Source organism: Festucalex cinctus, chromosome 2 (assembly GCF_051991245.1).
Source record: "Festucalex cinctus isolate MCC-2025b chromosome 2, RoL_Fcin_1.0, whole genome shotgun sequence".
NCBI classification, from domain to species: Eukaryota; Metazoa; Chordata; class Actinopteri; order Syngnathiformes; family Syngnathidae; genus Festucalex; species Festucalex cinctus.
Window position 1 is genome coordinate 9,279,085 of NC_135412.1, and position 18,486 is coordinate 9,297,570.

The 18,486-nt window shown below is 40.6% G+C and overlaps 1 protein-coding gene across 1 annotated transcript in view; it reads left to right on the forward strand.

Annotated features, from left to right (window-relative positions):
* The window catches only part of LOC144013617 (cadherin-4-like), a 273,004-nt gene that overhangs the window by 223,155 nt on the left and 31,363 nt on the right, over positions 1 to 18,486 (forward strand). Inside the window, exons 7-10 of the mRNA XM_077512700.1 lie at positions 2,892 to 3,036; positions 5,415 to 5,587; positions 12,609 to 12,746; positions 17,280 to 17,465. Of these exons, the coding sequence (XP_077368826.1) occupies positions 2,892 to 3,036; positions 5,415 to 5,587; positions 12,609 to 12,746; positions 17,280 to 17,465 (642 nt within the window). The remainder of the gene's footprint in view (positions 1 to 2,891; positions 3,037 to 5,414; positions 5,588 to 12,608; positions 12,747 to 17,279; positions 17,466 to 18,486) is intronic.

An 18,486-nucleotide genomic window follows, 5' to 3' on the forward strand; every position in this document is an offset into this window, starting at 1 on the left:
CGTAGCATCACAAATCATTTGAGCTGGGTGTGTCTCTTGACCTCGGCCAAACCCGTGAGACTGATTCACCAAACCCCTGGGGTTCGATTGAACCCAGGTTAAGAGCCACAGTCCGAGACGGTCTATTTCCCATTTGTATATGTCCATCTTTCTCTCCCTCTTACCAGTCTCTTATATGTGAATCAAATCAAATTATAGCCTCGTTAACCAAGCAGCCCTGACCTATTTAATTAGAGATGAACAGCCTTATTCCCAAAAGAAGCTCCAATCAATAAGCTGATTTGCCGAGGCAGAGACTCACAAACAGCTGCTTAGTTCAACTTCCTATTGGTTGTTTAGAAAGTGCTTATGAAATATGATTGTGTGGTGGGACACGATAAAGAACTGTTTATTTCTCTTGTTGTGTGTTGATATCGTACACTCGTTTCTATAAGATCTAAAGAAAGCTACACATAATTGATATGATCAGAAAAACTCAAACTGACTTGAGTTTAGACTTGTTTAACTAAATTCCACTTCAAAGACGTAACAAAGCAATTATCTTGTGTATTTATTTGAAAAGCAATTTAACACTGCAACATACATTCTCAAGAATATCCTTGGAAATGTTGCAATTCCCTCTGTCACAATGTTTCCAAAAAAAGGACACTGGCTGCTGTGCTTTTTCTCCTCATGTATTCCATGATAATAACTATAATGTGAATCCAGAATTACATTTTTCCTTCTTTAAACATAACTGTAATCTCCAACTCTCACTGCTATTGAGTTAAGGGTGCGCCCGCATGTGGGATGATGGGAGGAGGGTGGGCAGAGATAAAGGACCTGGCTCTCCGCCGCCGAGATGGGATGGCAGTGCACGGATATTGGGTGCAGGACAGATCAGACAATGTAGTGAAGAAAGTAAAGTTAAATTAACCTCCAGGAGACCTGGAGATGCAATTTCAGCGGAGGTGGAGAATGGAAGCAAATGGTGACGGGGAGAGGATCGGCTCTAGTGGAGAGGATCTTCACCTCTCATAGTAAGAAGAACCCTGCAAAGGATGCTGCGTATTCTATATCCCGCTGCAATGAGCCTGCAGGCGATTTCACTTATCTGACTCTCATGTCCTCGTAGTAGCCAAAAAGCGTATTCCCCATCAACCAAGCTCAGATGAAAGACTACCTCAATTCTCCATACATGACAGAGCAATTAAATGTGATTTCAGCGATGTATTCCTTCTCCCCCAAGCCTTCGCCAGCCTTGTAACTTTCATTCCACTACTTTTTCCTCCCTTTTGATAAATACACCTTGCTTCCTATGAGGGAGAGCCCTCATATGCCGCACTGGCTGTTTGCTCAGGTTTCTGGCATTTTTAACTCATTTACTCCCAATAACGTATAAATACGTTTATTTTAATGCTCTAAGTGTCCCAAAGACGTATTTATACTTTTTTTTTTTTTTTTTTTATGCTAGAGCATACAGAAGGCTTTGATGCAGCCTCTCAACTGCAAAGAACGGTTGCAGAAATGGTAGTTATTACACAAACGGCCAGCAGGTGGCTGCAGAGCAAAGGAGATCAACCAGGGCCATGTAGAAAAAGAGCTCAATTACTTACAATTTTAAATAGATTTGCGAAAACTGATGAAACTTAGCTCTCTTCTAATGCTAATTGCTGCAAAACGGAAACAGATAGAAACATACTTTTTTCTCCTGATGAAAGAAGAGACTTTAATCTTTCTTTTGATAGGTTCCATGCTTTTATAGCAATTGAACACAATATTCTGTGGGCCTTGCAAAATCAGTCAAAATCCAGTAAAACAGCCGGGAGCGAACGGGATTGCTTCTGTGAAAATGGCTGGGAGTGAATGAGTTAAAGAATAGATAAGCCACTGTTTTAGTCTGCAGTATAAAAGAAAAAAAAAAAAAAAAAACATCACATCATACAATATCAACTCAACATTGTTTCCAGCAGACAGGAATATCACTGAATAAGTCATGCCTGGAGATATAAACAATCTCAGGAAAGGTGAAGTAAGTGAGACCAGCTTCAGAAAGAACCAAAGGTACTTCAGTCCGTTAAGTAGACCTTCACCTACCAATCCCCATGTTCCCCTGATTATTCGGTTATCTTCTCACATTGTTATCCTTAACATTCATCTTTTTGACTCTACTTCATAGAAAGCAAAACTGTCACACACAAAAAAAAAAAAAAAAAAGTATACCATGTTTTGATTACTGGCAAAATCCCATTCCACTGATCCGAGCACAGCTGAGAAGAATTTGTGATGAGCCAACTGTGTTTGTTATTCCGAGATGCAAGCAGGCGGAGGGCTGTTAGCCTTAAACGTGATCCCGACTCAGACTTACAGTTGCCCTGTAAAACAGAAACAACTTCCAATAGTCTTTTGTTATACTTTCTACTGAGATAACAACAACTTTTAGATATGAAGTCAGTAGACAACACACTATCACACAGTACATGTCCCTGCAAGGAAACTATCCACAGTGTGTCCTGTGACCTCACATTGTCCTCAACTTTGTTCAGTAAAACTTTTAAAGCGATACAAGACTTCTAACCCATTTTCCAGTATTGGTTTAGGCATTGTGTATCAAGAATATAAGTTCAGCATTTTATTCCCTGAATTTTCTTTTAAACCAATTAAGTATCAAAGTAAGAACATACCGTGGTGAACTCCATTAGGTCACAGTTGGACAAATATGTGCAATATTAATTCATATGTAAAACGGAACATATGGTGTTCCACAGGGTTCAGTTGTGGGGCCTCTGCTGCTTTTATTCAAGTATAACTCAAGTAACGTTTGTTAACTTCACCTCACAACTCTGTACAACTGGCGTAAGGAGCTCCTGCATCAACAATCACAGGTCATGATTGAAACTTTTGTCTTCTAGCTCCGAGCACATGCTGTGGACATGAACGGAAACAAAGTGGAGAACCCAATTGATCTGTATATCTTTGTGATCGACATGAACGACAACAGACCGGAATTCAAGAACCAAGTCTACAACGGCTCTGTGGATGAAGGCTCCAAACCAGGTACCAGTATGGCTTCAAACATCACGTGCCATGTGATTGGCTGTTTGCGGCGTATCCAGGCTTTATTACTCTCTTCCTCCCTCTCTTGATTTGGCTGTGCAGACAAGTCTATGTGCGTGTGTGCCATTCAGCTAAACAATAATCATAAAACAGAGTTTTAGAATTTTTTTTTGTGCTCCAGTGGTTTCAGTTGAAGGCCAATTACAGACTTGAATTAGTTTGCAAATTAAAGAGTCATTACAGGGACTTAATCCTGTCAGGCACGGCTTAGGCCGCCCGTACAAAGGGCTTGCGTTAAACCCCTTAAGAGTGAGGCTTAATGTAATTACCTCGGCGATGTGTGACACATTCTTCATCTCCTTTCCATCTATCATTTGATCTCCACAAGAAAAGTGTAGGGTGAAGGACTGATCATCCGTCCACTTCAAACCAAATTGAGCAAGGGCCTATCCTGTTTTTTTTCCTCCCCGTCATCCCTCACTCAATTCTTACTTCTTGCTGTGAGGCCTCGAGAGTACTCCCCCAGCCCCGTCATTTACAAATTGTTGCTTTGAAATGTAATGAAGTTTGAAATAGGAGATGTGGTTGCAATTATCCCCGGACAGGGGCCGTCACTACCGTGATATCACTATCACTGCCAATTAGAACTGACTGTGGGAGAAGCAGGCAGAGATGGAGATGGGGAGTAATCCTCCACAGTTACAGTATGTCAGAGATGTAGTGGAAGGTAAATAAGCTTTTTTTTTTTTGCACTAAATGTGTTTGACTCATTTTAGGTCAAAGACACTATAAGTAGGCAACACGTAAGCTGTGATTTAACGTCAGGCAGAAGCGTAGTGCTATTTATCATCATCTTACCATCTTTGATACCAATGTTTTCAAAGATGTCCACTTAGAAATAATGTAACAGTCAGAATTCCTTCCGATTTAGGAGATAGGATGCAACGCACAACAATTTGGCATCACGTAGTCTAGTCATTTACCCAGATGTAGACACGGTAAACGTGTCAAAATATAACCGCTTAAGATGATGAGCTTGATTACACTTCTCAAGCAAAGCACCCATTTATTGTAACTGCCAGACAAGCTTTACTCCCATAACTCAAATTCTAAACTCAAGTCGTTTTGGAGTTCTGTGTGAGCACGAATCGTTTTGACAATGTTGTCTTTTGTATGTGAAACACAAAAAAGCCAAAGAAATGTAAACTCTGACATAGAATCAAGAATGTGGCAGAAAAATGTACCGTATTTTTCGGATTATACGTCGCTCTGGATTATAAATCCAACCAGCCAAAAAATGCATAATTAAGAAGGAAAAACATATATAAGTCGCACTGGGGTATAAGTCGCATTTTTTGGGGAAATTTATTTGGTAAAATCCAACACCAAAAACATACATGTCATCTTGAAAGGCAATTTAAAATAAAAATAAAAGAGAGAACAACAGGCTGAATAAGTGTACGGTATATTAACGTTACATGACTGACATGCCTGGTAATGTCAGTAACGACGTAACATATTAAGAGTGAGTCGGTGACCGGAGTCGGAGGCAGAGTGTTGAAGCTTGGAGCTCACGTTTTATTGACATCAACTTCTGAGGTCTTAACAGCAACTCCCCACTCAGCTAGAAGCTAACAGGCTAACTCCCCTTTTCCACATAACAAAACCTTCACACCCAGAACTCTCCCTTCGTCCCAACGTTCTGTGGGTGAATTATGTTCCCATCACTACAAGTTATTCATATAACTCTAGCATAAAGGACATGCTAACAAGCTTACCAAACTATCAGTTCCACTCCAAATCACTAAATCCAATGAAATCTTCATCCTCGATGTCACTTTTAAACAACTCCCCCAACTCGGGAGGTAGACGTCTTCTTCTACTGGCAATGTTGAACTTATCAACACAGGCCTAGAGCGCCCTCTTGCGGTTTAGTGTGAAAATAACACGTGAAATTATATAATGATGTGTTAATTTCACACACAAGTCGCACCAGAGTATAAGTGCAGCCCCGGCCAAGCTATGAAAAAAAATGCGACTTATAATCCGAAAAATACGGTATTCATTCATTCATGCTGGACGGTATCTCAGAGCTGATCTTTGGTGTACCAACATAAACTGGTTGCTAGTCAATCTAGGCCATCAGCCATGGTCACTTATCGTTCACTTTCGTTCCACAAATCGTAGGGCCAACCACTTTTTGCGCTTTTCTAAAGTCAATTATACTAGCACACTTCACCGCCAAATGTGAGTAGGAATGCGAGTTTGTCTAATGAGGACAAACACTATCGAAAACGGATGCATGGAATAGATGTTTATGACTATGTCCGGTATTAAATCTGCAGAACCTCATTGGCAAATGTGTGTGTCTTCATCAGGAACCTACGTAATGCACCTGTCTGCCTTTGATGCTGATGACAACACAACGGCCAACGGAATGGTGCGCTATCGAATATTGTCCCAGACGCCACACAGTCCCATCCCAAACATGTTCACCATCAATAGTGAGACTGGCGATATTGTCACCGTGGCGCCTGGTCTCGATCGAGAGGTAGGTATTCTACACCAAGTACTGACGATTCACAAGTTAAGTCGAACTTGATTTTTTCATTTTTATTCTTTTTATCTCTTTGACTGCCAGGCGGTATTAAAACAAAACAAAAAAATCCACAGTGCCAGCCGCTTTTGAGCATTTTAACTCATCTTTCAAGGCAAAAAGAATATTGTTTGCCTTTACTACATATACAATGTGGCTACGAAATGAAAGATCGCATTCCATTCATTGGAATTTTACTAATCATCATGAAACGTCTTTGGCAGTCAAAGAGTTTAAAGTGGTAATTCATAAAAAAAAAAAATCATATCATAAATTATATTTTATAGGTTTAATTGAATTCTTGTTCCATATATTCAAAACAAGAAGCTTCTTGATTTATTCACCCCTAATCAGTGATTGCTCTGCAAGGACGGTATAATTAACCAGAGCACTTGGTAGGGTTCAGACCAAAGACAACCTAAAGTCGAGCCCACAAGTATTCAGACAATTAAAGCCTTTTCTTTATATTCACCAATCAAAATGCGATTGAAATGTAGATTTTTGACATGATGCTGCTGCTGATGAATTACTGTTCACCCATTAGCCTATCATTGTACATCCGCCTACATAGAATCCAATACACTCAGGGTGTATTCAGACCTGCACTGTTTGGTCCGCTTTAAATGGACCAGTATTCGTTTCCCACGCTGGTCCGGACCTTTTGTGCAGATCTGAATACACACAAACGAATCCTGGTGCGGACCGAGACCCACTTTTTGAGGTGGTATCGGTCCGCTTCACAAACGCACTCGGCGCCGTTCGCTTTGCAGTCTGAATACAAACCACGGCTGATCCGCTTCAACTGCTGGACATATGCGCCTTTTTGGGCTTAACAAGCCATCGTAGTCAAGTATCGCGGGGGGGGGGATTTTGCCCGGTGGTGAATTGTTCGGGGTAAGCGGAGAGCAACTGCTCCTCCGTTTACTGCACGCAATCGACGACGCGTTCCAAAATTAGCAACAGTGTGGCAGAACCTCCGTTGATGGTGTGAATATGAACCGCACCAAACTAAAAAAAAAAATAAAGTCCGCTTTTGGTCCGGACCAAACAAGCGGACTAAAGGGCTTGGTCTGAATACACCCTTAGGTTCGGTGAATATTTTTTTTAAATATATGTTTTACTCCATTTTTATTGTTTCCGTTGTGTTATTTTTAGACGCACAAGTCTCAAAATAAGTAGCATCACTTCACAGTTTGAGTGGCAAAATTATAAAACACATTTCATTACAAAACTGAGAAAACGTTTTTGAGGGAAGGGCGAAGGGGGGGCGGGGGGTTTGGGGGGGCTTGGGGGTAGTCGGATGTTAAAAATCATGAAAATCTGAGTTTCTGGATTAGCCCAAAATGTACTGGTTCTTCCCTGGCCCGTGCAACAGAACCTCACACCACCAAAATGTTTTCTGCAAATTGAGTTTTTTTTTAATTATTATTAATCTAGTGACAAGTAGGGGTGTCACGATAAGGGCAATATTGTGATATCGTGATATTAAAACTGCCACAATATCGTCGTCGTCATGTTCACAATATTTAAAAGGAACGCATCTGTTAAAAATGTCAGGTTGATTTCCATTTGTGCAGTTCTACCACCCTCTAGTGGCTAGTTTATTAGTGCAATTTAATTTTCATTAGGGATCTTTTGGCCTTCTATGTTTAAAATCTATGCTAATTGTCAGATGAAGGGGAACCTAATTTGCTTGTGAAGCGATCAATATGTGCTTGTATTAGCAATGAAGTGCCTCAATATTGTTATTAGAGATTATAGGTGGTTTATATGCATTGCTGTTATGTACAAAAGCACAATATTGTGCTTTTTTTTTTTGTATGAGCTCTTTTTTACAATATTGTGATCTTTTTTAAATATCGCCAATGCCCCCACAATATCGTGATAATTATCGTATCGTGAACTTCATATCGTGATAATATCGTATTGTGATGTTTGGATATCGTTACATCCTTAGTGACAAGTGCCCCAAATCTGTCCAAAAGTCAATGTTCATTCCTTCAAGACACACACACTCACACACACACACACACACAGTTTTCTAGTGTTCTCCTCTGGTCACATTGCTTGCGCAGCCATAAAAGTTGTGACAAGATCCAAACGTGTTTATTTTGGTATTTTAGATGTGGCGGTGACTTAGCTGTGACAGATCCTCCTCCCTACCTGTCACCACTGACAAACCTATTAACAACACATCATGCTGCAGACGGCCACTCACGTTTCTGTGTCCCGTGCATGCGCGGTAAAGATAGAGTGGAAAGAGCGGCGAAAGAATGCCCTTGACACCTGTCTGCCAGACCAAAAAAAAAATAAAAAATCCACATAATGACTACATCTCAGCTCGATAAATGACACACCAGAGGATGAAAAAGGAGATGAATTGAAAGACTGCATATGGGAGGCTTTGGATAAAGTCAAGATTAAATTTACTGTAAATTGTAGATATTGAATCCACCAATGTAGGATGAGTCCTCCAGGGTGGGAGCGGGACTCAGAGTAAAAATGCCTCCGTTGAATGTCTGGGTTTTATTTATGCTCTGTTCATCTGCACCGTTGGAACATCTAGTCTGTGTTTATGTGGGATTAAAATGATACATACATACACAATCCTGTTACTTGAAATGGCATAATACACCCTGGTCGGGCTGAGCCGGCATCTTTGACCATGATGATCCATTCCAAAAGTTGGCATTTGACAGAGCCTGGACATGAGATGGGACAGTTGTTATTTCACTGTACTTACAGTCGTAGACAGTAGCGTGCGGTGAGTTTCATGACTGGGTGAGGCACTGACTCCTCTGGAGTTGGATATAAAAGTATGAAATAGAAGATTGGCCGATATTTCAATGTTGATATTAGTTGAAACATTTGCTTTTCATTGTACTTCAATCAATTAAAAATAATATTTAATATAATGTCAATTTCATTGTTGCTCTTTTTATTTATTTTATTTTAAACACATTTGGTTTTACCTTAATGTTATAAAAACTTGCCCACGTCTGGCATAATCACTGCAAGTTTAGAACAAAGCAATCCGTGTCAAAATCGGTCAAGAGTTATGATGAATTTATCGGAGCCAAACACAAGTGAATGGAAGAGATGACCAGGTGTGTATTTCACAAAGGAGGTTCAACAAACTGTGAGATGTACTTTCCAGACTCCGCCGGTAAGAAGGACTAAATGTCACCCACATTCCTTAAATATATAAGACAGTCTGTTGAAACAAATACAATTTATTAAAAATAAACAACTCCCAATTATGCTGCATGTAATGCCTCTATTTCTGCCGCTATATTGGCAAGTTGCCTAGTGAAGGCGCTTGATGAAAGAGGAACTTTCTTCTTTTTAACTGGAGCCTCTCCTGGAAGAAATGTCTGTCGAAAAAGGCAGGATCAGTCGATCACCGATCAAAAGGTTTCTTTGTCATGGCAATGTCGTTAGCCACCTGGTGTGATGCTCGTAGTGTATTCACATTTGTTGATGTGGTGGCCATCACTGATTTCTACTTTGTTATTCTTGTTTTGATTAACATTTTTAATTAAATGTTAAAAAAAAGAACTCCGGTGTTTGTTTTGTTGCTTTGTCTCTATCTAACGAAGCAGTTTTGATGGCTTCATTGCCACGTGTGAGTCTCTTGTAGACAAATTGGGTTTGATCCATACAAATCGCTTATAGCAATAAATCTGTACATGTAGTAGGACTCATAATAAATACAGCTTTTATTTTTTCTAATAAGTTGGCGGCTATTCATCTTTTGTCTCATTATTGGGTTTTTGACCATTCAAAGAACCTCTCCAAACATTACTTTAAATATATTTTTCTAGCTTGTGGGTTTTTTTCATGTATGAGATGGAAGCTTTGAAAGAGGCATCAGAAAATGCATGTTACTTTAAAAATGAAACTTTTTTTTCAGACTCAGTTGAGCAATAAAATATATTTTTTTTTCCCGGTGTCTATTTGAATTGGTAGAGCACAGAATGGAAATAATTCATGAACAAAAATCCTTGAAAGTCTGAAGAGAATTTTTTTCTGAAGCATGAAGGTATATATATTGTGAACTCCTGCTATTCATGTGCAACAACGGCATTGCGAAAATCCACAAGCAACTGAGAAAACATCTTCACTGATTATTGCTTTTAAATTGCACTTTTACCTATTTTATTGTAGGTATTTTTAAAAATCCATAGTGTTCACTATTTACAATATTATTTGTGAAAGGTTGAAAAAAAAATAAAAAATACCGGACTTTGTAAATCACACAGATGTGACAAAGAACATTAATGTCTTTCCCGTTAAACTGCCTCAGCCATCTTGGGTTGAACATGACTACAAACCAGTAAAGACCTTCCTTAGATTTTACAATGTTCCCTTAACACCTTAATAAAATGATATAAGCATGAAAACCTCCAGATGTTGTTCAGCTTCACTTTAGAGGGCCATTGTAATTGTAACCTTAACAACTCATTCACTGCCATTGACGGAAAAAGACGTCAATTTTTTTTTTTTTTTTTTTTTTTTTTTTTTTTTTGCTGGCCTGGCAGTGAATGTGTTAATCCCTTCAGACCAGATGGTTGCAGTGGACATGGCATATTTGCGTGTCTAAACCAATAAAACGCATAATTTAAATGATGTCAACACTTCTGGTTCATGATTGGATCTTACATAGCCAATAACGATCGCGGGTTGATTTGCATGATGTTCATGTTAAAAATGTTGCGTATAAGCTTCTAAGTTGACAAAACGTTACAGCCATATTATCCTGGCTTCCACTATAACAACTGAAAACATAATATAACCCCCCAAAAATATTCCCATGTTGTTCTTATGAGGGAAAAGAGTCAAAATCAGCAAAATAAATACATTTTGCCCAGCAGAAAAAATGCAGGTCTGAGGGGGCTACAGAAACATTAAAGGGACAGTAATGTGAAAATTCAACTTTTTGGAGCTTTTAGCCATGTTAAAATGATAATTCCTTACCACAAAAATCACGGAAGCACATTCGCCCTTCTTATTCTGGTCTACAAGCACTAGCCCCTCCCAACCAGAGAAAACGAACGGGTACTCACTCTATGACATCATCAGGTGCGGACCCACACCCGCAACGCCTATGCAGACTAAACACACGCCCACTTTCTGCAGACCTCCAGGATAGTGATTAAAGTAGCCTTTATCAGTAAACAATCTGTGCAAATGAGCCAACGAATGATGAATCATTGAACGAATGATGTAGTGGTTAGCGGCGCACTCACCCATGAAGCAGAAGGTCCCGAGCTGCCATCCCACTCAGTGCCCCCCCCCCCCCCCCCCCCAAACCCTCCTCCTCCACGATGATTTCTTGTGGCAAGGAGCCATTTTGTTTCAAATGTTTAATGAAGAATTGAACATCCATCCAATTTCCACATTTAAAGACGACGTGGAAATGTAATCATTATATGCCTATAGTTAGTTAACTGTGGAAGGGCTTATAATACCGTGATATAATACCTTTAAACAAACTTTCATAATTTGAAAGCCATGATAATCCACCTGATGATGAACTTTGATTTAAAAATATGTGCATTGGAATAATTTAATGTTGGTGCTCGGTCGCATATGTGGACATACCATTTTTTTAATATATAGCCTACTTATGCATACACCTAAAATTTCTATATGAATTAGAAAATTGTTTTTCTTCCTCCGGCATTTGCCTTTGAAAGCAGGTAAGAATTCTCCTAACCTGCAGAGTGAAAAAAACAAATCCACTAAACATAAACTTCAAAGCATACCACAGTGTTGTACTGGTCCACTTAGAGTCAGCACTTTGGCCCTTTGAAACCGTGAAACTTTTTGTGCTTCCTTTTCCCCTTTTCCGGGTTCCGTGTTGGGGATGTTAGACTCTACAAAACAAAAACAAACAAAAAAAGCAAGAAAAGAAAAAAACACGGGCTTCTATTTTTGGTAATCCCCTTTCCCTGTGCTTGCACTGTATCCCCAACTGCTTCTTTCCCTCCACTACTGTGTTCTTTCCTTCTGAAATGTCTTTTTCTACTTTCCACACTCCCACACTGAATCTCTTCTAAAGGTCTCCATTGGTCTGCTGTGGACCTTTAAAAGTATGTTGACAGTAATAGACCACAGTCCTCCAGAGATGGCTGAGCTTGCTGCAGTGTTGCTGCTATGAGCGGTTCAGAGGAGCTCTACATAATAACTCCCGTGTCTAATTAGCGTGAGTGCTGTGTACATGCAGTACACCGGCTGATGGGACAGTCAAGCGCACACCACTTCGAAACAAGACTCGCAAAGGAGCTATGTGTGGGGGGGTTTGTGCGCGTTTGTGAGTGGTGTTTGTGCACGTGAGGTAATGAGGGTATGTGTGTAAAGTTCGGAATCTCGTCTGGCATCGAGAGGAGAACCGAAAGAAGCTGTCTAACCCTCCTGATGTGGCGTCATGGCCTAATTGGGATATTTACGCTGTAATTAGCAGGTTAGAGAGACACTAGAAATGTAATTTGGAATTCCAGTGACAAGCCACATTATCCAGACAGTCGGCCGTGGGGCTCCATCCTTCCCGCAGCCCATTAACCGCACCATGGGACAGTAGGAAAGACAGAGGAGGGAGGCAGAGGGATAGAAGATGAAAGGTTGGCAAGGGAGGGGGGCTGCACATGCAGACGCTCACGAATACGCTCAAATACAAAAGTACAGCGGCCACATTTTTCATCTTCCAGTTAAGTGACATTGTGTCATTCATGATGTGAAATAGCATTTATCATTCCTAATTCTATTGCTCCACAGATCGTCTATTAATCTTCGTCTGATGTATCGTTGTCTCCACATCTGTGCATCAGTGGCACTGAATTTGCCGATGTCTCTGATAATAATATTGCAAGAAGACAGCTCTCAGATTGCATGAAGCAAGATTCTGGCAACCCGGTTTTTTGTGACTAAAACTGAACTCTAAGTGCATTGTTTTACTTTGTTTTGACCTTCACAGAAAGTCTCCCAGTATACCATCATCGTCCAAGCCACAGACATGGAGGGCAACTTGAATTTCGGTCTCTCCAACACAGCCACCGCCATCATTACTGTCACCGACATAAACGACAACCCCCCCATGCTGACCTCCAGAACGGTGAGTGGCTGCAAATGCAGGACTAGAGAACAATCGATGGTCCTTCTGTGTCAGAGCATTCCAAACACAGGTGCAGACTGCCATTTAAAGCGACACACGACTCAAAATTCCTTTTGCGGCGTTCTATTGATTGAAAGTGAAAATATCAATGGCATCTAATTCCCCGAAAAAAAGATTTCAACTGATTACGTTTCAAAATGGTGACACATGCAAACAAATTGGAGATATTTGTCCAGTCCATGTTATTACTTTGACGTACTGTGTGTAAAACTCGGCACTGTGCATTTTTGACTTGTTTCCTGGTCTATTGTGCTATTAAAATGCTGTATTATATTAACCTCGTAAGCGTTGTATATGCATAATGAATATGGCAACGCTTATGATGTCAGTATAATCCAAAAATATTGTGATTTACTGATTTTCATGTGAACTCGTCCAAAATGTCCAATATGGCAGTGTACATGGTTTTTACTCCACGTACAGCACTTTGAATGCAGGTGTACGCAATGATTGGTTTAATTAAAGTGCATTATAAATACATTTGAGTTGAGGGTAGGCCTATGTCATTATTTTGATATTTAGTAGGCTTAAAAAAAAATTTCAAGGACTTAGATGTCATTGATATTTGCATTTTTTATGTTTTTACATACAGGAACATTGAGTCATGTGTTCCTTTAAGAACGGGCTCTTTGCATAAATCCAGCACTTCCTGAACTCATTACCACTCCTTCATTTCCTGTCTTTCATGAGTGGACAAGCTGATTAATCCAGGTGTGCCTGACCTAAGTAATCAGGACGACATTGGTCAGACACACCTGGATAAATCAGTTTGTCCACTCATGAAAAAACAAACGATTGGTGTTCAGTTCAGGAAATAGTCGAGCTGTGCAAAGAGCCCAATGATTATGAATGTGACGTCAACGTTTCTGAAGAACACCTGAAATACACGAAATGGTTGTGGTATGTGCGTGGAACTTATTTCAACAATGAGAGTTGGGAGCACCGGGCAGATGGCCAGGAGAATGACAATGGCAAATGAGAAAACAAGGAAGACAGTTACTGTAGTGGAATAAGTGGAACAAGTGCTACTTCCTCATTTCCTGGAGGGAAGCGCACACGCATGCACACACAAGGAAATGGCTAATCCATATCATTGATTTTCATCACAATAAACCAGGAGCCAGAAAAATGGTTAATGATTGTTGTCATGATAGTGATATTTAGAATAATGATTACATTAGACATGATCATTATTGCTTGAGCGGTAAAATGAAAAGTCTAAAGTAAAGTCCATGTTGTAATTTAATATAGATCTGCTTTGGATGGGAGGGGTGATGGAGAGCAGTCTGGGTGTCAAGTCAGCTGTACCATCAATTAATTATGAAGAAAAGCAGTAGGTTTAGGGTTATATTAAAAAGTTCGGAACACTTTATCATGCTGTCTCTTTTGTGCAATAATCAATATTTAGTGCTGCTTCATGGTAATTTCTGCATAGTCAAGAACTGGAAAGCGGAAACGATCGTACATACCGATTTTCATTTTCAGTTACAAGTGTTGCGTCAACAACGTGAAGATGATGTGCTGTCGTGGAATCCGGCAGAAAAGTCAGCAAGTGGGCCTGTCGGGCTTAGAAGGCACTGAGCTTGGCATTATCAAGCAGCTCTTTGAGGTGGTCACTGAGGAGTTAGCATTAGCATGTACCCCCGAGGCTGTTAAGAACCTCGAACAGTTAATGTGTTAGCATGTGTCGCACATAAAGGAAATGTTCAGCAACTTAAGTTAAAAAAAAATGTACAGAGAACATGTTAAGTTGGGATTTGATGGGTGGACCACCATGATGGTCCACCCATTCGCCAAGGCAAAAGATAAGAAGGTAAATGAGGGATTATTCAATCTCAGGGGCTCGTCTTTCAGCATTGGTGATAAAGCACACACATGGGCTGTTGTAAATTAGAGGACCAGGTCTGGACACGTTCCTCTCCCTGCATAAAACGTCTCCTGTGATGGCCGTGTATTGATGGCGGTGGCCAGTAAAAGATTAGCACTCTCTAACTTTTAGTTTAAGTGCATTTCAATCATTGCCAAACAGCAAAGTTATTGCTATCATGGTTATTGATGATAAAATTTAGTGGAGGTTAGTGAGCAGAGCAATTTCTCCCGATCGAATCATAAATCACCCTTTTTGGACGGCGGGTTTGCATAAAAGTCATTTGGTTGAGAAGGCACACCATTATGCAAATATTTAGTGTCTGCTATAAACGCCACAGGTCTTGCAAAGCATCGTTTCCCAACCTTTAATAAGCCAATGCAGACATTTTACATTAGAAAAATCTCACAGCATAAACAAAAATGTCACAGGTTAATGTTTGAATACCAAAATAACGATGGTCTCGTATCAATTTACTGACAAATTGAGTTGCTCGTCGTGAAATATCGGTTTGTTGTATTGAACATTAAAGGGATGCATCAAGCCATTTTCACCAGTAAAAAGTTAATTTTGTCCAGAATTAACTGGATAACTTCATTATTTTTCTTGTACAATGAATAACTTTAAAAACATTTTTCCCTTGCTGTCAACTGAAGATAACAACACCTGTGCTGAGGAAGTAGCTAACGACAAATCATGGCTCAACTGTTTTCTGGGTTTAGTCAGCAAACTGAGCCATGATTGGACTCGTTACCGACTTTAAAAATTTAGTATTTAAACTCTCTCAATACATATGACGTATCGCTACGTCATAAGCGTCATAGTCGTCGCGTACAAATGACGTATATATACGTCATGAGCTTCTTCTTTTTTTATGCAAGAGTGTACAGGAGGGCCTGGCGCAGCTCCTGATTGAAGGGTTAGGCTTGACTGCAATGTTATTTAAAAGAAATGGCCAGCAGGTGGCAGCAAGTATAAGATCAGCGAGTATCATGCAAGGATGTTGTTGCAGAAGAAGAGAAGCAGGAAGGATTGGGACTGAAAGTGGCGTTTTTCACTAGTAGTGTGTTGTAGAGCAGCGGAGAGAATTTAGAAAATAAGCGATCGGCAGAACAAACCAGTTAACCTTGGAGGATTGTTTTTTGGCTTAAAAAAAAAAAAAAAAAAAAAAGCATCACGTCACAAATGGTTATCAGCCTTAACCTTAATTAAGGTTAAATAGCTATTGTGAAAACATTGACGGTTGGGCTCATTTTCATCTGTAGTGCAGTGCCCACTGATGAGACATATTTAACAGTATAATTTCAATATGCAGCGGTTTGAGCATATTATATGCCACCAAACAATGTTGTTCAAACCGCAGCACAGAGAACACCTGTGTGCAGTTTCAAATGGTCAATTTCGACCGAAGGAGGCATACTACTAACAATTTAAATAAACAAACAATTAAAACAAATAGAACAAAATTTACCAAGGGTGTTGTGGGTGTGCTCTTTTGGCAAATGGCCGCCGGAGGTACACTTTAGGAGCAGTGGCAGATACGTCATCACATCTGGATGCTCAAGGGTTCTCTGAAGCGGTGAAGCCAAATTATGAAAGTATATTGTATTGAAATGGCACTCATGAGTACACACGTACCTAATGGTTCTCACTCAACATGTCCCTTAATTCCTGCCAGCAGAGTGTAAGGACCACCCGGACCTGTGTGTTGTCTTAAGAATGCCACCAAGTCTCTGAACAGCTCTCCAGACACAGGCCCCTAATCCAGCCACAGCTGTCAGCTGTTTGCTGGTTGATGCGAAGGTTGTGTCGGGTATTATGACCCGTTGGAGTGTTTGGTCTGGGGCTTTGCTCTTTGATATCATACACTCACATAAGCGGCTCAGTGGCTTCAACCACGTCTGTTACCCATGGTGACGCCAGGATGCTTCGTGCCTGTTGCTTCCAGATGAGTCAACGCAAGTACGTAATCAGCCTTCTACCATACGCGATTGCTCCCGAGTTTTAGGTTTGTTCGTGTAGGCGGGTCCTCTGGTTCATCTTTATCCCCCTGAGCCCGTGTGACTTTGGTCAATCCCCACCATAACAGACATCTGACAGACAGCAGCTCACTCGCCGTCAGGCTTATCGGCACATAGCACATGTTAGCGCAGCAAGGAGACAACTAAAAGCCACTCATTTGCGCTCAAACAGATGTTCTACCCTCCACCACCGGTGGCTCCTCTCGGCTTTCTTCACTTCCTCTCCTTTTTTGACTTTAGCTTTCAAAGGGACAGGACATTAATGTGCATGGATGAGGACAAGGAGTGCAGAAGAGGCAGACAACTTTCAGACAACGCTCCTGTGTGCATGTGCATTTCCAGTGTGCAATTGTGTTTACCGCTTGTTTGCAGCTCAGCAGTAGCAAAAGCAGGATCATTAAACTTAGTCTATCTGAAAAGCTGAAAGGACGGCTGCCTCACTTAAGAGAAATGGAAGACAGAAATGTTTCGAACAAATTGCCACACTTCAACAGCTCAATATATCCCGGAAGGACATTTGTCAAAATATACTGATTGTGAAGCAACATTTTTCAAGGCAACATCTTTTTTTTCCGATCTCTGCAGTTTTCCGGTGAGGTTCCTGAGAACCGGGTGGACGTCGTGGTGGCTAACTTGACGGTGATAGATGCCGACCAACCGCATTCTCCCAACTGGAATGCTATTTACAGGATCATCAGTGGCGATCCATCCGGGCACTTCACCATTCGCACTGACCCTGTCACCAATGATGGCATGGTGACTGTGGTAAAGGTAAGCCGATCATTTGGCAAAGTTTCTGGCCATAGAGGTCATCCTAACATTGTTAATCTTTATCTTACTTTAAATGTTTTATATCTAGTGCAGACATTAGTAATCAAACATAGAGCCCTTACAAGGGACAGACTGCATGCAGTCCTTGCCTTTGGAATGACCCTTCTTGTCCAAAATGAGGGATTGGAAGTCCTTGTGAAAAACTCCCACACGCACACCTTTACCACAAGGCTGGCAAGAGCACTGTAGCAATAAGGTATTGATTTCCCAATTATGGTGGCAGCAGTTTTATACACTTATAATGGGATACCAGCTGTAGTGAATGACAGAAACAAGAATGATTCGTCTTGTTCCTGTGTTCAGCCAATTGGACGAAGGTTGGCTCAACTTGTTTAACCCATTTACTATGAAGGCAACAAAAAATTTCATTAGTGTGTACAGTATAAAGTATGTGTGTACGTGTGTGTTCATCGCATTTTGTAGAAATAACCTCTTTATGATGTATGAGTTTAGCAAATCTCATCTCATGTCCGACAATAATGCTTAGGAAATAACAATAGCGTTTTATGTCATTCCCGTAGGACCCTGAATCGTGCACAGTGACATTTCTTCATTATCTCTAGATGAGTGCCTTTCATTGTCCATCCCTCACGCTCCCTGATGTAAAATTCAGCAGGCAGCTGAGTAGCCGCAAGCTTTCCACAGAGACCCATGGGATATTATCAGGAAATCATAAAATAGGAGACGGTACTCCTCCTGGGAATGACAAGAAATAGACTGCCGCACAAGGTAAACAGAGAGTCACTCCAGGGAACTGCAGGCGGAATGGTTCACATCAGACGTCATGCGATAGGTAAAGTCAAGACATCGTAAGGGACCCTCTTGGTTTTGTTTTTTTACCAATGTGCCGCTAGCCGCACACAAGAATTCGCCGCAACCAGGTACGCATAATCTCCCATGGGGCACCGAACTCATCTGTAAACAAAGGCCAAGGTCTTAACCGAATCTTGTCACATTTACA